General features: G+C 33.7%; 2 protein-coding genes across 5 annotated transcripts in view; one reads left to right on the forward strand and one right to left on the reverse strand.

The window, feature by feature from the left end:
* Positions 1-21,571, reverse strand: part of Syt7 (Synaptotagmin 7) — a 703,683-nt gene that overhangs the window by 468,486 nt on the left and 213,626 nt on the right. The window lies entirely within an intron of this gene.
* Positions 1,988-19,198, forward strand: LOC111504941 (gamma-tubulin complex component 5). Its single transcript, XM_074179348.1, has 14 exons — positions 1,988-2,114; positions 2,186-2,338; positions 2,394-2,786; positions 3,185-3,417; positions 5,347-5,533; positions 6,056-6,269; positions 7,737-8,037; positions 11,779-11,829; positions 11,893-12,065; positions 12,122-12,422; positions 14,291-14,507; positions 14,562-14,859; positions 14,965-15,254; positions 19,004-19,198. The coding sequence occupies exons 2-14, from the start codon at positions 2,267-2,269 to the stop codon at positions 19,151-19,153; spliced, it is 2,880 nt and encodes a 959-aa protein (XP_074035449.1). The 5' UTR covers positions 1,988-2,114; positions 2,186-2,266; the 3' UTR covers positions 19,154-19,198.

Raw genomic sequence — 21,571 nt, forward strand, 5'->3', positions numbered from 1 at the left:
GTTTTTTACACATAATTCTTTGATCGCCGAACACGCAAAAACATTTATGACTCTCACCAACAAACTGAACATGCAAAACAGCTGAAACTGTGTACCAAAATAAAAATTCTAATCGAATGTAAGTAGTCCGCGAAATTTGAACATTCACGTAGGTTATGAACAGCCCATGCATATTAGGCTATGGTTATGTTAACATGCGCATGAACCAAACATATTTCTTAGGTATAGCCTTAGTTACTAGTTATTTGGTTTATTTCTTAGGTAGGTATTGTTGCATACACTCGCTATGAGCTAAGTTCTATAGGAAATATAATTGTTATCAAAACCCTTTTCGAATTAAAAAACTCAGAATGTTCACTTGTTCACCATGTCAACTAAAGGTAAAGAAAGATATATGGAATTCAAGAGAAAGGGATAAGAAATGACAGGAACTGATTAGTTTCGAAAATTCAAAACAGATTACCTGGAAAAATCCTACGGACCTACCCCAAATTCAGCAAAAACTCTCAAAACGAACTCATCCATTACATCTTTCAAAAAATTAAGTTGTACAGTTCATGTAGTAGCACTTACCTTCAGTCCCGGAAAAACTGGTATGACCCAACTATCACAAATTCTGAAACACTCATCAAAATTTTCAGCCATAATGAAACTATGAGATTCCTGAACATTTGTAAGCAACAATACTTGGCAAACGGCAGGTAATTACGATGAACTATCACAAATTGGAGTCGTACGCTATCTCCGAAATTATTCCTAATATGTCGATAAGCTCGAATGAAATGGCATATAAAACGTTTTATAAAACTGAGTTTGATAAAGACACCTGAAAGCACATATATGCTTGAAACAATGAATGAAAACGCTTTGCTAACAACGAGAACTCTCGAACTGTGGCTATTACTCGTGAGAACTATTCCAGTGAGTAATTGTCATTAATCGCGTGTAGTACTATTCTATTCTACGATAATACTATCCTTTTTCTATGACTTGTAACAAGAATATTTTGAAATGAGATTCATTTGTGTATGCCAATAATATTATAAAATATCATAAGAAGTAACCTACAAAAGAACATTCAAAAATATTTCCCGTTTTTGTTATTTAATTCAATTTGGAATAGTTTGAGTGGTTAAGAAGAGATTAAAAAACTGCAGTTGGTGATGGTGATAATTTGATCATGGTTCGAAGATTTAGGTAAAATTTAGTACAATTCAAGTGAAAGAATTGTTTTTCATTATGTACATACGCGACATATTCCGATTCTTGCACCATCTATCAACATAGGTACAAAGCTGGGTCAATCTCATTTCTCCTGTCGAGAATTTTTGATAAAACAAAAGCGAAATGGTAGCAACACCAGCGTTTTTATGCATCTTGGTGAAAATAATAGTTGACGTATTTCAGGGTTTTCCTTGAAAATTGTTAGTAGCACAGATAATTAATATGTACTCTACTTTTCTCTATATGAAAAAGTAGTCATTTTACGAACCACAGGAATGGAGAAATTTGTTCAAATTCAATATTAAATACTGGAAATGAGAATTGTTCAATTTCATACGTGTAGCAGTGACATCTACATGTCAATCCCCTTATTCTTCAAACAGCCGTACATTTGACGATTTCTACTCCCGACCGTGAAGTTGTAGTTGATACCTATCGCCGTTAGATGTCACAACGAAACGATGTTGAATAGAAGTAATAAGTTCTGTAATAGTCTACCATTGTATTGTTTGAAAAATTCTAGTTGTCTTGAAAGATTATGGTTTTTATTTTAACATTATTTGTGAGTCACGATATTTTAAATAAATTGTATTTATAAAAGAAAACAATTACTTTGGGATTTTAGGATTTTGTACGTCTACGACAGAATGAACATGCGCTGATGAACCAACTTGTATTGATTTTGTCAGATTTCCGCAGAGAAATTTGTTCTGTGAATTCTGAATTCAGATATAGTAGAAACGAGAACATATAGTCCGCATTTACGTCTGTGCTGCGGTAGTTTTTCATTGGTTTTCGGGTTTTTGATCCCGGATGGCACATTGGGTTTCACAGGGGTGCTATATCTGAGAGCTGTGAATTGTGTTTCGTGCTTCATAGTTTTATGTTCTGTGAGTAGATTTAAAATTTGAAATTTTTGAGGTTATGATGACAATAACAAATAAACATTGATTTTTCTTAGGTTTCATTGTAATGAAGAGAATCTCGATCTTATTTTAATTTCAATATGATTAATTAGTTTTCGTTTCATAACTATACAAAGATGGCAAGACCTATAAGTGCTGATATTGGGGAAGGTGTCAAGGAATTAATAAAGCAAATATCTGGATTTGAAGTAAGAAAAACCACTGTGAAATTGAAATTTGTAATAATATTTACATCATTTACAGGAGGGCTCTGAACCATTTATCCATGTACAAAAATACTTTCTAACTAAACTGAAAAATTCTGATACAATGTATTTTCTCAATAAACGTGATGTAGATCGAATTATGTCTGGGATGGCAGAAAAATTCAATTTTCATGGATTTTTCAACCAAGCAAAAGCATTACAAGATGCATATGACAATTACATTCCGCCTGATTTGCCTAAGGATTTTCTTTCGAATCGTTTAAACATTGTAAAATTTCTCCTCTGCATGTCGGAGAAACCAACCAGTAAATTCCTCGAAAAACCTGAGGAATATGAAATGAAGCCAGAAGAGGAGGAAGAAGAAGTAAATTGGGCAGAGTACCTTAAAGAAGGCATTGAAAATTGGGCCCCAGATTTCGATGAGAGCAGTGTAAGTTGCATGAAAGTTTCAGTGTTACAAAGAAGATAATCACAATTGAAAGACAATAGATATACAGTATATTCAGCTGCAGTTGGATAAATATTGAAAATATTGGTTTTGATGTTTTAATCTAGTTTTACATTTGATATTTGATTCTCATTCGAAAAAGTCATTTTGAAATTCTTTGAACAACACATTTTCTCATTAAACCTTTACGAATAACTCTCGAGTTATTGTAACAAATATCTATCTATATTCCAGACTTGATGACTCTCATGAATGTGGTGTAGTCACTTTTCTGAAGTCTAAGCTCGATTCTATAAACTGTTGAAATTTCATTTCGAATGTGATCAGTTCTTATAACATCTGAATTGCACAACACTTTTCAAACTTTTCTCAATTTCAAGGAATACTCAGAGGATTCTTCAGTTGGTGATATTTTCAACGAGTTGGGAGACGAATGTTCCAGTTCTACACATACACCTCAAGTCATAACGAGTAACGAGAAAGATGTCATTGTGAATTTGAGAGCAAATAGAGAAGAACTGCTGAATACAATCCAACATTCTTGGTATAATCAGGACCATTTTTACGAAGCTCCTTTCAGCGAATTGAAGGAAGCCAATGTGGGAATAAACTGGTGATTTCATCATTATAATAAATATTGATTTGTTAGAGGGGTTGCACTGGAGTCGAATAAATATTGAATCTAGCTATATAAATGAAGCGACTATCCCCAAGTTCAACTACTCAGGAAAATGTATTGCGTTTTATTATGATCAGAAAAGTGGGAGTGACAAAACTAGCACATCAAAACATCAAAGCTCCAAAAATAGAAACTGTTTTCAGATGCTAATCCGTGGTAGATGTAAATTCTCTACTCATAAATGAGAAATGTTAATGAAGAACATCCTACATTCTCTTTTTAGATTTAAAATTGCAATAAAAAAATTACAATAGCAAAATTCATTTGCGAAGTGTAAGTATAGTATGTCTCTGTGCTTCTCATATTTCATTCTAAATATCAGCAGTCTCCTTATGTATTAAGGCTAAAAATTGAATCTCTGGTATGTAGAAATTTTTTTGGAGCTATTGGTGTGTTATTTGAAGAAAAAAAACATTACCAATATCCATGATAATATTTATACAATTTTCGAACTAGAAATTTTATTTAACTGTTTCACAATATTTTATATAACATAGGTAATAATTACAAAACTCAATTAGATAAATGATGAAGTTACAATGTGATATCACATTTAGGTAAACCGGTAATTTATAAGTATGTACTTTGATTATTGGTATTTTATGTCAAAACCTAATTAGATAAATGAGTAATTTTGGCTGAACAGGTAGATTTTGAAGAAATAATTACCATACAATATTTTATTTATAAAGATAATAATACTTCTTTATTCATCATAAAAGTACAATTAAAACAGATAGAAAGAGGAAAAGAAAACAAAGTCTTTCCCGCTGTCTGTCCTTTTGTATAATTAGATCTTTAAAACTACGCAACAAATTTTGATGCAGGTTTTTTAATAGATAGAGTAAGCCAAGAGAAAGGTTTCTATGTATATAACTTGCATAATATAGTAGACACTTATGATTTTAGAGGTTTCTAATGTGATGTCATAAATGAAAATATTTTTTTGCGCGTACATTGCAAACGCTGGCTGAACCCTAGGAGAGAGTAAAAAAGCCATTGTAGAATAGTTTGATGTACCAATCCAACTTAAAAGCTACTGTGTAGCTAAACACTTCCTAAAAAATTTATAGTGTTAAACTTGTATTGTTATCATGGATATTGTTCTGTGGGTCTGTGTATTCATAACATCTACTAATTACGTCATAATAACGTCATAATTTCGTCATAATTACGTCATAATTATGTCATAATTACGTCATGAGTCTTAATTACTTATGGTAAGGTATCAGATATCTGGTTCTGATGAGAAATATTTGCAAAATGTCTCACAATATACATATTCATCCGAATTATGGAAATTTAAGGACGTAACTGTGATCCATGTCTAATATCTGATACATTTAATTCTATATAAAGTTATTTTAACTGTTTTCATCAACTGAATTGATGTAATAAGAGGATCATTCTTTATGAATCTCTTGGGGGAGAAGTTTTCAGTTGGCCGAAGATGATTTGACAGATTTGTTGATACTTCCCTCAACCATTCTGAAAAATGTCTCTATCTTTGAAAATATCCCCATCATGATACCATTCAAGGACTGCGAAATCATTACTTGATTTTCCTTTCATATCTATCTCTGAATGATTACTAGCAAGGTGTTTTACATGGGCCGACATAAATGAGTGGGAGGAATAGACCTATTAATTAGACACCTAGTTCTCTCATTCTCTTCTCCCTTAAATCTTATCTCTGTGGGCGTGATAGGCTAGAAGGAAAGTAAGAACCCAATATGAGATATGAAAAATAACATTAGACAAGTTTCTCACCTGATCAGATCATTGCCTTTATGCTTTTACATAAGTTGCAACATTTGTGTTTGTCATGCTTTTAGTGATAACTCATTTGTATCGTGTTTTCAGGGAAAATTTTCTTGAGAAGCAAGTGATGGGACTCATAGTTATGCCGAAAGTTTCTGTAATTTCAGAATACAAAGTTATACGAGAAGTTTTGTGGCAGTTATGGACTCCCCACACGTCTGCCGTTTTTGAATTTGAAGGAAACACTCTCAAGCCTAGGGAAAATGTTACAATATCTAGTACACGTTCAGTAAGTGAATGTACATTTTTTTCTTGGAAATCTTTTATTTATAATAATAATAATAAACGTCTTTATTACTACAACCACAAAAAAAATTCTAACTACATTTGCAGCTATGCAAATAACTGCTAAATTGTTATGATCTCTGAAACCGTTATTTTCAACTTGCCTGGACTCACAGTTATTGCATATCTCTCTTTGAGTTCAAAAATACTCCATGATTCATATTGGTGTAAACTTTTCAAGGACCCATTGAGATTGTGGAATTAGTAGTGACAATGAATATAAAGAATGGATAACTGTCGATGAAACAAAAAGAAAAAAGTGTGTATTATCTATAGATGACTCTCACATATGCTGTCTGTTCAAAGACTAAGATGAATTTCCATTCCCTTTCTTCAAAGTAGTCCCGCTCAGATATAATACACTTGTTATTTAATAGAACTGGCCGATACTTGATGAAATCAATCAAACACTCCACAAAATGCAGAAAGGACAATGAATACTTGAATTTCAATCTCGTTGTTTCAGATGACTTTGGAAAGTTTCCTGCAGAATCAGTTCATTCCTTTCATAGAATTGACAGAGTTTTTTCGAGACTTTTCCAAATCCTTGGACGTCAAGTCTGATGATTACATCATGTCAGTTCCCCAAACTTTCAGGAGCTACAATAATTCGCTACAGAATATTATCAGGCCTATTTATGTGGAATTATCAAATCTGGAGGACAGAATCCGAGAACAGGGTGAGAGCAACAAAACAAAATAATTGGAAGCATTCATAAATTTACCATATTTAGAACCAACATTGAATTTATATAAACCAAACTATTTATTGGACTTAAATACACTCTATAAACTTAAAATCAGCTGTTTCAATCATTCTGTTGAAAGTGATACAAAAAAATCGAGCTTGAATTGTATTCGATTTGGACATATTCACAATCATGCCACAAGAGAAACCAAATTACTATCAAAAATTAACAAATTTTTGGAAAAAAGTCGATATATCACGATGGGATCATTATATACAATTCAACTGCAGATAAAATAAAGAAAGTCATCTAAAGGAACAATTCGTTGGGTCCAGTCTAAACTACACTTTAGGTTAATGAACTGACACCTATCAGAAAACAACTACTCCCCTGCGGTTGTTTACCTTGTTCACAGGCAGATGGGGCGACAACAAACCTGTTTTTGTTGTCAGCTTCAGCCTAGTTCAAGGAATGATGCATTGACTTTATGTTGATGATAGACTCTACCTTGCACTGACGAGTGGCAAAGAGCCCGAAACCGGTCTGCAAGTGTGTTCCAATAATTGGAAATCTATTGCTGCGATTGTATCGCCAACAGCATATGCAGGAATAACTTCGATGAAGAATCCTGCACTGACACCTGTTGGATATATTCCAACGCCCTTCGTGGTATTAGCCAGGGGAGTAGTTGTTTTCTGATAGGTGTCTTCTGATAGTCCATTAATCTACAGTGTAGGGAGTTGAGACTTGCGTTAACGAATTGTTCCTTCATATGTGAAATAAATAAAAAATAAAGAAGCACTATTTCATTGCAAAATTTAAATATCAATTGAAAAAAGAAACTTAATTAGTTGAATTTGATAGTTTGCATTATTTTTCCTATTACACTTCATTTCGTTTTCAACATGTACTTTCTTTATATTTGACTGCATTTCATTGTTATTTTCTAATGTGTTATGTGTGAGAAATATCTTATTTCTGTTATTTTGGTATACAGGGTGGGCCATCGAAAACTTGATATGGAGGTTTTGGGTACTACTCTTGCAAATCCGAAAAAACGCTCAGACAGGTCGATTTTTATTGGGAGGGGGACAGTTTTTCCCCATCTACAGTGTCGTTACTTCAACCCCGGAGCAGAGGGGTGAACAACCCTTGGAATTTTAATAGAGAACAGGGGGCGAGTAGCTCAGCGTTTGAAAGGTCTTGGAATTCTCTAAACAACGGTGTACATTTTTTTTAAATTTGGACAAACCATATTAAATTTAGAGTTGAAGTTTCTTACTTTATTCTCATGTTAGCATATGCTCAAAATGGACAACTCCACCCTGTATATGCTTCATAGTTAGTTATAGTCCATAATTATGAGCATTTAATGTTTCTTGGGACAATAAACTTCCAGTTCCAGCTTTACATTTTTTCAAATTGTGTTGCAGTTTCAATTTAATTTTTCTTTTTTAGAATCTACTTATACTTTGCTGAATCTCGCTAGAGACTTGGAAGAAATTTTGGAACCCATGTTTCTGCTGAAAAAAATACACAACCACATTGTGATCGATTTCAAAAGAAACAGTCATTTGACTTGTGCATCAACTCTCTTAGCACGTCTTCACGACAGCATAGAACATTCAGAAAGCAAATTGGATCAGGATTTGAGACTGGCTCTGTACCTAGGAAGCTTATATCACTACTTCAGCTTGATTGATTCGTGGTTGATGAAGAATGATCTTACTGATTACTCGTGCGAATTTTTGATCAACAAGTGAGTTGGTATGCATATGAAGTAGCATATATATGTTCTGATTCGATCAGATGCTTGAGAGCCTCATCTGTTGAATAAATTGTTACTTGGTCCTTATTTTATAGCGAAGAAAAATCCCAGAAAGGTTCTATTCAATTCGAGTTTTCTTTTTTTTTTTTGATGTCTAAGTTGAAGAAAGTTTTTGTCAATCTGCTGACTTTTCGATTTTATGGGTTATCACTTTTTTTGTTTCTTATGAAATTCTATACAAAAAGTATACTGTTTTCTCGAATATTCGGAATTCAAATCATAATTATTGTTTGATATTGAACTAAAATAACTTGGGCTCCTATAAAATTAGGTATCGTCACATTTATGTATCACGAAATTGTCTATAAAAATGTTTCCAAATTTAAGCAAGATTTCTGTTGTTTGGGAACCTTTACGATACTCATTCCATCCTTCTCTGCAACGATTACGTCACACGTTTCTTTCTTTCACTCACTGCAGTGTCTCTCTCTGAAACACTTACCAACGACGGGCGACCTTGAAGTGGGCTGGTACCGGTGTTGTTTCTCTACTTACTTGTTTTGGATAATATTTTGAATTCAGTATATTGAAGGAAACATACGACATCTTTGATTTCAGAATTTAATGATAAACAATTAATAACTCATTTCATTGTCATGAGATATTTCAATTTTTATACAACATGAATCTGATTTGAATACCGATTGTTTGAGAAACCGTGAGATAAATTATTAATTCTGGAAAAACGGGTTTATATTGAAAAAACTATTACGATTCAATACTGATTCTAGTAAAACAGGTAATTTATAAATATGTTTGAAAGGTAATTTGAAAATGTATTGATTTCTAGAGGTTGCAGTAGATTTGATTTTTGTCCTTCATTTTCTATGTCATAGTCTATATTTAAATCGTAGTTGGTCTCTAAAAGGTGGCATACTGTTAAGTACAAATGGGGTTTTTCAGTTCAAAAAGTCTTTTATGTTCGGATATTCTCGTTCGGATATTCTTGAAATCCTTCCTATATAAACTTCCGGGCTCGATCCACATAGTAGTTTGTGGACTTCTGATTTGTTATCTCTGTTTATTTTGGACTTGTTGTTTTTGACTTAAAATGTCTACCCAAGGATATTTTACCTGTGTTCCTAACTGTGATATTGTATTGTAATTGTTTTATCAATCTGTTTTGCCAGAATTAATCATTTATCTAATTAACTTTGGTATAAAATTACAATAATTAACAGTTTTACCAATGTGATTTGCAATAATCAGTCATTTATCTATTCAACTTTTGGCAAATAATGCCAAAAATTAACAGTTTTATCTACCTGTTTTGCCAGAATTAATCATTCATCTTTTGGCATAAAATGACAGTAATTATCAGTTTTTTCAATTTGTTTTGTCAGAAATAAACATTTATTCAAATAATTTTTGTCATAAAAAAGCAATTAATCAACATATTTGAAAGTTACCTCTTTTCCTAGAAGTAATATTGTATTGTGATTGTTTTACCTATTTTGCCAGAGTTATTCATTAATCTAATTAATTTTGGCAAAAAATGCCAGTAATTAACAGTTTTATCAACCTGTTTTGCCCGAATTGAACATTTATTTAATCAACTTAACAGTTTTATCAACTTGTTGTGCCAAAATAAATCATTTATTCAAATAAAATAAAAATGCCTTCAGTTAATATTTTCATCAATCTGTTTTGCCCGAATTAAGCATTTATTTAATTAACTTTGGCATAAAATGCCAAAACTTAATAGTTTTATCAACCTTTTGTGCCAAAATAAATCATTTATTCAAATAACTTTGGCATAAAATGCCTTCATTTAATATTTTCATCAACCTATTGTGCCAAAATAAATCATTTATTCAAATAACTCTGGCATAAAATGCATTCAGTTAATATTTTCATCGACCAGTTTTGCCCGAATTAAGCATTTATTTAATCAACTTTGGCATAAAATGCCAAAACTTAACAGTTTTATCGACCTATTGTGCCAAAATAAATCATTTATTCAAATAACTTTGGCATAAAATGCCTTCAGTTAATATTTTCATCAACCTGTTTTGCCCGAATTAAGCATTTATTTAATTAACTTTGGCATAAAATGTCAAACTTAATAGTTTTATCAACCTATTGTGCCAAAATAAATCATTTATTCAAATAACTTTGGCATAAAATGCCTTCATTTAATATTTTCATCAACCTATTGTGCCAAAATAAATCATTTATTCAAATAACTCTAGCATAAAATGCATTCAGTTAATATTTTCATCGACCAGTTTTGCCCGAATTAAGCATTTATTTAATCAACTTTGGCATAAAATGCCAAAACTTAACAGTTTTATCGACCTATTGTGCCAAAATAAATCATTAATTCAAATAACTTTGGCATAAAATGCCTTCAGTTAATATTTTCATCAACCTGTTTTGCCCGAATTAAGCATTTATTTAATCAACTTTGGCATAAAATGCCAAAAACTTAACAGCTTCATCAACCTGTTTTGCCCGAATTAAGCATTTATTTAATTAACTTTGGCATAAAATACCAAAACTTAATAGTTTTATCAACCTATTGTGCCAAAATAAATCATTTATTCAAATAACTTTGGCATACAATGCCTTCATTTGATATTTTCATCAACCTATTGTGTCAAAATAAATCATTTATTCAAATGACTTTGGCATAAAATGCCTTCAGTTAATATTTTCATCAACCTGTTTTGCCCGAATTAAGCATTTATTTAATCAACTTTGGCATAAAATGCCAAAACTTAACAGTTTTATCAACCACTTGTGCCAAAATAAATCATTTATTCAAATAACTTTAGCATAAAATGCCTTCAGTTAATATTTTCATCAACCTATTGTGCCAAAATAAATCATTCATTCAAATAACTTTGGCATAAAATGCCTTCAGTTAATATTTTCATCAACCTGTTTTGCCCGAATTAAGCATTTATTTAATCAACTTTGGCATTAAATTCCAAAACTTAACAGTTTTATCAACCACTTGTGCCAAAATAAATCATTTATTCAAATAACTTTAGCATAAAATACCTTCAGTTAATATTTTCATCTGCTTTTTTTCCTGAATTAAGCATTTATTTAATCAACGTTGGCATAAAATGCCAAAACTTGACAGTTTTATCAACCTATTGTGCCAAAATAAATCATTTATTCAAATAACTTTGGCATAAAATGCCTTTAGTTAATATTTTTATCAACATGTTTTGCCAGAATTAATCATTCATTTGAATAACTTTTGGCATAAAATGCTAATAATGACCATATTTATAAATTACCTGATTTCCTAGAAGTAATATGGTATTTCAATTGTTCAATCAACCTGTTTTGCAGGAGTTAATCATTCATCTATAATATGCCAATAATAGTAAGTAACCTGTTATCCTAGAAGTAAAATTGTATTGTAATTGTTTTTTCAAAATTTACATATTGTAAAATTTTCTAAAGGAAATAATCTGGCTGACCATATTTTCAGTGAGATTTTTGAAATTTTGACATTGAATAAAAAGCTCCACTCAAATTTTCAGGAAATTTTCAGGGGGCTAATATCTATAAAACAGAGGCCTAGTACAAAATTCAATTGACTGCAAGTTTATCAGCAGCAGATGTATAATATATATGAAATATATTACCTGAGATAGTGCATTTTTTTTCATATTTATGTGTCTTACATCTGAGAATGATTTATTATTGTTTCAGTAAGAATAAGTCGATGTCTTTCATATCTTGTGAAAATGATCCTGACGAAAGGTAACGACATTATCAGTTCCTAATTCTAGTTCGATGATAACAAAAAAGTTGGGAATCATTTAGTGTTTCAGATAGCGATATATGTAAACTAAATTTTGATCTGTATGAAGAATTGGACAAGACTTCCAAAGAGAATGGTGTGATGAAAATCATCAGAGATATGGTCCTGCAAATTGGTCGGAATTTGCATCTACTCCGATTGCTAGGAAAGTTTTCCTTTATCAATGAGTCGAAAGGTAAAAACCAATGAGTTTATACTTCTGTTCATTATATAAACATTCTTATTCAACAGAAACTATTCATGAGGAATTTGTTAGGAAAACTCTGGAGGGACTTTGTAAATTCTTCGATGTTGATACAAAACCATTCATAACAATACAAACTGCTGGAGATTCATTATCAGACGATGATGATAATGAAATGAAATACAAATATCCCGTGGTGTGCACAGAAGATTGTAAAAAACCTACTGAAATGGACAAACTTGAGAACCTCGTTGACACAACTGATGGGTTTTTGATGTATGCCTTTGAGGACTATTTCATTGAACAGCCAAAGAAAATACAACCACTGCAATTGACACTCTATGAGAAGTAAGCCTATATTCCCCGAATGTTTTTAAAGGAAACCAGTTTCGTATCTTTTTCAGACAATTTTTTTCTAACTTTATAAATTACACAAACAAGTTTGTGGAGATCGAAAAGTAGGATGTAGTTTATGAAATTACTATTGATCTTCATCAAGTAACGGCCAAATCAATCAGAATTTTTTTCAAATTTTTTTTTCAATTTTCCATAGTCTAAGCAGACAATAATGTCAAATATTTTGAAAGTCTGCCAAATGCAGTAAGGGATAAACTGAAAAAGTCATCTCTGAGAGTTACTGCTCAATACTTTTAAAAAATAAGTTGTTAACTGCTGTTGTTTTTTATAAATATCAACCTTCAAAAACTAAAATCCTGCAATAACACGGTCATACCTATTATTGTATATTATCCCCTGAAAAAAATTACGCCGGCCGCCACTGGTCTTTGTCAATCGACTATTATTTAGTAAGTTTCATTTTTTCTAATGAATCAAATGATGAACTACTTTCTTTCTTGTTCACTATAATGCATAGTCACTTTGATTGATATTTCAGGATATCAGGAACATATTAAGTGACATTTTTTCGTTAAATGGCATCATTAAGTGGCATTATTGACTGGCAATTTTTCTAATGAACCAAAGATTTGATAAGCTACTTTCTTTCTTGTCTTGTCACTTTGATTGATATTTCAGGAACATATTAAGCGGCATTTTTTCATTAGGTGGCATCATCAAGTGGCATTATTGATCGACGTTTTTCTTAATGAATCAAAGATTCGATAAGCTACTGTCTAATGTATAATCACTTTGATTGATATTTCGAGATATACAGATTAACAACATTTTCTCCAATTTCAAATTTTTTCAAGAACATATTAAGTGGCATATTTCCTAATGAATCACCTATTTGGTGCGCTACTTTCTTGTTCATTATAATGTATGATCACCTTCATTGATATTTCAGATATTGATATTAAGTGGCATTTTTTCATTAGGTGGCATCATCAAGTGGCATTGTTGACTGGCAATTTTTCTAATGAATCAGAGATTTGATAAGCTACTTTCTTTCTTGTTCACTATAATGTATAGTCACTTTGATTGATATTGCAGGATATCGGGAACATATTAAGTGGCATTTTTTCATTAAATGGCATCATTAAGTGCCATCATTGATTGGCATTTTTCTTAATGAATCAAAGATTCGATAAGCTACTGTCTAATGTATAATCAACTTGATTGATAGGATAGCAAGGATAGCAAGATCAACAACAACATTTTTTATAATTTCAAATTTCTTCAAGAGCATATCAAGTGGCCTTTTTCCTTCAAATGACATGTTTGCTGATGAATCAAAGATTTGATGCGCTACTTTTTTTTGTTCATTATAATGTATAATCACTTTGATTGATATTTCAGGATATCAGGAACATAACAAGTGGCATTTTTTCATTAAATGGCATCATTAAGTGGCATTATTGATTGGCATTTTTCTTAATGAATCATAGATTTGATAAACTACTCTCTAATGTATAATTATTTTGATTGACATTTCAGGATATCAAGATCAACAACTACATTTTTTCCAATATTGAATTTCTTCGAGAATATATCAAGTGACATTTTTCATTAGGTGGAACTATTTAGTGGCATATTTCCTAATGAATCAAATGTTTGAAGAGGTGTTTTCTAACTTGTATAATATAATGTATAATCACCTAGATTGATATTTCTTGAATTCAAGAATAACAACTACATTTTTTTTAGGTGGCATTATTAAGTGGCATTTTTTCTAATGAATCAAAGATTTGATGACCTACTTTCTGTCTTGTCTTGTATAATAGTATAATGTATAGTCACCTTGATTGATGTTTCAGGATATCTAGAATAACAACTACATTTTTTCCAATATCAAATTTCTTTGAGAACATATTGAGTGGCATTTTGAAAGAGCGGTTCACAGTGTCCGGTCTAATGGTGAAAAATATGCTGATTGAACAGTACTTTCTGGAAAAGCAGTTTCAGTTCCTGAGGCACATGTTCTTATTTTTTGATAATATGATATTTCCGTTTTACATGCGCCTTTTCAAAAAAGTAAATATTCTTGGGTTCAGCAGTGTTACGGAAAATAATATTGGCATTTTTCAGACCAATTCATGCAGCAAAAATTGGGGAAACGACATTTGGTTAACGTCCCATCTCCAAGACATTATTATGGACGCCTATCCCGAATTCTATGACAAATGCGCTGTTCAAGTTGGGAAGAATTGGAGGGTCTGTTCTGATTCGTCAGAAGCATGTGATATGACAAGTTTGGTTTATGAAATTCAATGGCCTTTGAATATCATCATCAGTCCCATCCATATGGCTTTGTACAAAGAACTATTTCATTTTATTCTGAAGATAAAATGGGGACTGTATACCTTGAATCATCTTGTATTTACAGGTAGATAATTGGGAGGATAATTTCAGTTATGAGGGGAAAAATTTAATTTCCGAAGTGACAGGTAATAATAGAAAAAAAAACATTACTATTTTTTCTCATTTCTAGACTTGGAACCCAGAAAAAAAACTTGTCAGAAGGACAAACCCAAATCACACAAATCCACAATAATGAAACTGAAATTTCTTAAATTCGGTCTAACCAATCTGTTAACTAGCATCCAGCACTACATTTTTTCATTCATATTTTCAAAATGTTTACAGAAATTTGAACTTGATTTTGAAAAAGCCAATGATTTGTCCTCTGTAATGGCCTCGCATTCAGAATTCATAAACGCAGTTCATTCAATGACGATGGACATTAAAAATTGTGGAAAAGAAGCGGATGCATTTGAAAATGTAAGTAAATATACTGTGACTCATTTATATTGAAAATATTTCAGTAATGTTTTGCATGTGTATTTATGCTGAGGCCAGTAAAAAGCCAGTAAAATTTCAGCCGTATCGGAAGCTATTCTGATCAGTTTTTTTAACTGTTTTTTTTTTCGTGTGGGCATTTACCATTTCTCCAATTTTTATTCTCATTTCTGCTTCAACTGTTGAAGAGTTCGTTGTAAAGTGTTTCGTATTGTCAACACTATGTCTCGAGTGTGAAGACTTCGTCGTATTCCTCAACTCAGTGATTTTGAGTGAGGACGAATTGTTGGCTTACGTGAGGCAGGTTTTTCAGTTAGAGAAATTTCAGAAAGAACAAATTGATCTTTGCATATTAGTCTAAAATGTTATCAGGAATGGACCCAAGAAGGCCAAGAACACAGTGCTAGGATCACCAGTAGTCGCAGGGGACCAACAGCACTAAAGGATCACTGATTAAGACTTTTGGCTTTTAGAGATCGGTTCATTTCTACTAGGGAAATTGCGAATCAGTGGTTTGAAGTATACAGAAGGGTTGTTTGAATGCGTACACTACAGTGTGTCTCATTTCTCATGGAAACACCCCCGTATCTTCCGTAATATTCGAGGTAGAACGATGAAACTCTGAGAACTGATGGAAATGCTCAAAATGCACCTACCACCTGAATGGGGTTGGCCAAAGTGATATACACTGTCCGCCACTCGCGATGGAACACCCCATTTTTACGGTAAAACATATTAGGGGGCAAAATAGGCTCAAAATTCCTTCAGATTCGTGATCAGGACTACCAACTTACTACGAATACACTTTTCCGAATTTGTTTCACTTCTTATGGAAACACCCCCGTATCTCCCGTAATATTCGAGGTGGAACGATGAAACTCTCAGGACTGATGGAAATGCTCAAAATGCACCTACCACCTGAATGGGGTTGGCCAAAGTGATATACACTGTCCGCCACTCGCGATGGAACACCCCATTTTCAGGTAAAACATATCACGGCGCAAAATAGTTCGTTTCCAATACCTGAACCCCTTCATTCTATCTGGAGAGTACTCTCAGGTATGAAAGATACAGATGCTGTGAGATGCTATCATCCATCTTGAGCCTATCTGAGGAAAATGTCACAGCACCACATTCTCAGATTATCGAGATAGTGTGAAGCAGTGTATGAAAAACCAAGTCTGGTTGCTGAACATCCAAATTCTATCCCAACCAGAAGTGAGAGCTCTCGATTGATGAGCAAAAACTGCAAAAAATGGAAAAAATCTATATTCAAAGATTCACATTTCGAAAACTTAACGATTCTGAGCTTTGGCTGTGGACACTTTCAATCAGCACATCAAGAACTACAACATATCAAAATTTCGGCAAAATTCAAGGCAAGCCATTTCTTATAAGAAATGTGCGGGGTCCTTTATCAAAATATTGAGGAAACATTTTACCATCCGAAACAAAATTAATCTTCATACTCATTGCAACACCGAAACAACTGTTAATTTTTAAAGAAAAAATCGCACTCGGTGAACAGGTAGAATTTAAACAATTTCGTTCATGTTTTGATGTCAAAACCAAAAAAAAATCTACTTCAATTATTACGGAAGATACGGGGGTGTTTTCATGAGAAGTGAAACAAATTAGGATTTTTCAGGACTGAAATTTTTTCAGGAAAAAAGTGTAATCGTAGTAAGTTGGTAGTCCTGATCACGAATCTGAAGGAATTTTGAGCCTATTTTGCCCCCTAATATGTTTTACCGTAAAAATGGGGTGTTCCATCGCGAGTAGCGAACAGTGTATATCACTTTGGCCAACCCCATTCAGGTGGTAGGTACATTTTGAGCATTTCCATCAGTCCAGAGAGTTTCATCGTTCTACCTCGAATATTATGGAAGATACGGAGGTGTTTCCATGAGAAGTGAGACACACTGCATATCGGCGAATAAGAAGTTTCGGACTTTTTTCTCATCATCCCACTTTGGTGTTGCCACTGAGTCTCCAGCGTAGACGCAACCGAATGCACTGGCGCAAAGACAGAATAAATTGGCATCAACAGTGGAACCGCGTAGTCTTCAGCGATGAATCTCTCTTTTTTTTTGTTTGGGCATGCAAGATGAAAGAGCAAGAGTTCAGAGGCGTCGTGGTGAAAGACGAGATCCCTGGTTTGATTTGGAGAGGCATGGTCACCATAATGTTGGTTCAATGGTATGGGGTGCCATTGCGTATGGTAGCAAAACACCTTTAGTCTGTATGCACCGTCAGCGGCCATGGAGCTCCTTCTAGATATACCTCCTCTCCACATTTTTCTGGAGAGAGAGGCTAGATGGACTGCATACAGATTTGCGCACATTGCCGATTGCACAAATCAATTGCAGAGTGCAACAGACTGTTGGTTGACTAGATCCTCCGGGATCTAGTCCTCTTGGACTGTGAGGTTGGATAAATCCAACCTCACAAACAAGTCAAGTGGCGTTGGAAGCTCTTGAATTGGTAGCAAATTGCCAAAAACGACTCTCCACGATAGGAAGACTTAACAGATTGTGTCTGGTCTGGATTCCTGGCCATACTGGCCTGGAAGGCAATGAGGCTGCTGACTCCCTTGCCAAGGAGGGTGCTGCAAGCAGCTTCATCGGACCAGACCTATCATTGGCATCACTTTAGGCTTTGCCAAACAAAGATTGAACACCTGGATGACAAGAAGATTTATGGACTTCTGGCAGAATCTTCCAGGATTGGATCACTCCAAGGCGTTTATCCACCCTTCGAAGCTTGATACCAAACAGTTGTTGGACTACAGTAGGGATGAACTACGATGTCTAACAGGGCAACTTACTCGTCACTGTCATTTGAATCGTCATATGCGACATATGCGACATCATATGCGACATGAGAAGATTAAAACAGTTTTAATCTTCCTCTTTGAAGATGATCACTTGGTGATCGAAACACGTGTCGAGGTGTTGAAAATAACGATTTGGTGTTGGGAAAAAACTAATCTTCATCTCATGGTATCATAACTTTCTGTATTTGTTTCCTTTTTTAATTTCCATCTAAAGTCAGGTAAAATTATTAGTTATTAAGTGGGAATCTAATATTTTCTACATTACTGCTGTACACACGGATATTATTTCTAGAAAATTCATAGAGTCTCTTTTTTAAGAAGAAATCCATCTGAATATTTTTCAATTTTATAAACGTTAAATCAATTTTTGAGAGGTATACTTCGTGTCCAGTGTTTTCACTCAAAATCCTGGTTCTAGTTTGGGATTAGAGGTGATTTTCAGTGACGCATATTCATATTAATATCTTCCATTTACTTTGTTGTGTAGTATTTATCATAAGTGATATGTGTTACATTTTTTGTTACCAATATTTGATTTTCAAATGTAGAAAGTAAAAGTGATTTCTGTGTTGTCAAATACTCGAAACAAGAAGTTGCTTCAGACTATCTTTCTTCTACTTATATCTGTGGACGATTACCACATTTTTTTTGGGTGATTATTGGAATTTTTTTGAATTTTCATCTTTTCATGATATCCCTTCCTCTATATTTTGATCTTATGACAAAAGACTTTTCTCATGAATTGAAATGCCTTCAAAAATAGTGGGCTTTTGAAAGGTTAGGAATCAAAAATTCAACCACTGATCAAAACCAATTTTTCAAAGCATTATTTTTGGTGGATGATAGATGAATGAATTAGTGATTGTGAGTCTATTTTATCTATCTTCGTTTTCAGGTTACAAGCTGTGTCCGAGTTTTGAAAACCATGTGGAACAATGTTGAGAGTGCCACACCTGATAGGCTGCAAGAATATTGTAAAATTTATGAAAAATCGTTTAATATTATAAACCCCTTGATTTGTCCTGAATATCTCTTCGATTATTGAATCTAGAATGTTACTCTATGTCAATGATAAATAAATTTAAATATACTGATTTGTATTTTTCATTTACACATACGAGTGGATTACCTCAGCAACAGTGCATGAATGAACTTAATTCAATTTTTAGCGATGAAGCTCCATCAAGTACCAGTTTTTATCGATGGTATGGTGAATTCAATCGTGGTTGTAGTTCTCTCCAAGACGAATTTCGTGAAGGTCGTCAAAAATCAGTTGTTGTTCGGAAAACCATTGATGCTGTGCGCAAACTGATATTGCAAGATCGTCATGTGACCTATAGTGAGATTGAGACAACCTTAGGCATTAGTGGGACCAGCATACGTTCAATATTGCGTAAACATTTGAATGTTAAAAAAAATTGTTCGCGTTGGATCCCACACAATTTGTCATTCGCTCAAAAAAAGGCTCGTATCGATTGGTCGAAGGAAATGCTCAAAAAATACGATCGCAGTTTCGAAACACGTCTATGACGTCGTTACAGGTGATGAATCATGAATTTACGCGTATGAGCCCGAAAGCAAACAGCAGTCGACTGTATGGGTGTTTTAAGATGAGCCAAATCCAACAAAAGTTGTTCGCGCATGAAGCACTTCCAAGCAAATGGTCGCCTATTTTTCCGGAAAAACTGGACTTGTCGCAACCGTACCACTAGAACAACGCAGAACAGTCAATTCTGAGTGGTACACAACCATTTGTTTGCCAGTTGTCTTCCAAGAAATCAAGAAAACCAACCGCCGAAGACGGATCACTCTTCACCACGACAATGCGAGCTCTTACACATCGGCTCAAACAACTTCATTTTTAAGCACCCACAACATCGATTTGATGAGTCATCCGCCGTATAGTCCTGACTTGGCACCGAAAGACTTCTTCTTATTCCCGCACGTAAAAAACAAACTGAGAGGTCAACGTTTTTCGATACCCGAATAAGCGGTAGCTGAATTCAGAATGCATGTTTTGGAGATACCTCAGAGTGGCAAAAGTGCTTCGACAATTTGTTCAAACGCATGCAAAAGTGTATAGATCTTCATGGGAAATATTTTGAGAAACAATAAAGTAATTTTCGACGATTAATATTTGTTTTCGTTCTTTAATCCCGAAATATAAAAGCCAACCTTGTCAGTTTGGTGGAAACACAAATTCATATGAAAATTGTTAGAGTACAGTACATTACAAATTAAGGTTTCTTTGTTATGGTATCCATAATATAATGATTTGCCCTTTCCTACTATTCCATTCCAAAATTTTTTTCTATTGAAACGAAAAGTGTAGCAGTGGTAGCAGTTTGATAATTTGAACAATTTTTATCTTGAATAATACAGTCAACTTTTTACCAATTTTAGGTCAAATTAATATTCGGCATGTGTATGTAATTTCATTTTGTTACTCCCTTGTGTTTTTGTAGACACTCTAATTAATTAAAGATAGTTACAGTTCGTTTCAAGATTAAAGTAGATCTAATATAATACGAGGGTATTCCTGGAAGTACCCAGCCCAACAAAGAAAACACAAACATTTTGAAAAATTTTTATTGTAGGTCTATAACTTTTCCCAGCGACGTTTTTTACCGTTTTTATAATAAGAACTGTATTTCTTTTCAAAACAGTCATTCAGTCAGTCAGTATTCATCGTTGGAAAATCTTTGACCACTGAGCCATTTTTTCAAGTTTGGGAACAGAAAATTATCCGAAGGGGCTGAATCTAGCGAATAGAGTGCATTGAGTAGCAAAAAACCGATGCCATAATCTTGCCTGCAGATGAAACGGACTTCGCCTTCTTTGTAACCAGTTCTCCCTTTTGAGTCTACTGCTTCGATTGTTCTTTTGTTTCGGGTGTGAAGTGATGGACCCATCGACACTGTTTTTGCTCAAGTGTGAGCAAACGCGGCACCCATCTTGCACACAGAATTCTCATCTCCAAATTTTCAGATAATATACGATGTACCGCACCAAGACTGCTAGCTCGCACACTATCAGTCAACGATGATTCAGTACCGCTTTGTGGATTTTCTTTACCGTTTCTGGGGTCGTCACCTCATTTGGTCGACCACTGCGATGCTCGTCTTTGGAGTTCGAACGGCCTCGTTTAAACTCTGCTACCCAACATTTTACTATTGTTAATGAAGAAGCAGACTCATCCAGAGTAGAATCCAGCTCAGCTTTTGTATTGGTTGGGCAGAGGTCTTTCAAATAAGAGTATTTTACCACATAACGATGACCAATTTTCTCCATTTCCACAAATTCACCGAAAACGGCAGGCATAAAAACCTGCAAGTCTAGACCAAAAATCCCGGAAAGGTAGCTTTCACACACTTCGGAGGTAGTTTGTAGGGAGTGTGAATGATTCAAACGATAATGAAGATAAACACCAACCACCTCAGTTATTTGTGACCTCTTTCGAGTA

The sequence above is a fragment of the Leptinotarsa decemlineata genome, unplaced genomic scaffold, assembly GCF_025532065.1.
Source record: "Leptinotarsa decemlineata unplaced genomic scaffold, Ldec_3_MD MMD2_P_RNA_scaffold_1, whole genome shotgun sequence".
In the NCBI taxonomy this organism is placed as follows: Eukaryota; Metazoa; Arthropoda; class Insecta; order Coleoptera; family Chrysomelidae; genus Leptinotarsa; species Leptinotarsa decemlineata.

Excerpts from the sequence above, each read along its gene's own strand:
- LOC111504941 (XM_074179348.1), top strand. The coding sequence starts at position 2,267 with ATGGCAAGACCTATAAGTGCTGATATTGGGGAAGGTGTCAAGGAATTA. Across the intron at positions 11,830-11,892 it reads GAAAATGATCCTGACGAAAG|TGTTTCAGATAGCGATATAT; the intron begins GTAACGACATTA and ends GGAATCATTTAG. Across the intron at positions 14,508-14,561 it reads ACATGCGCCTTTTCAAAAAA|ACCAATTCATGCAGCAAAAA; the intron begins GTAAATATTCTT and ends GGCATTTTTCAG.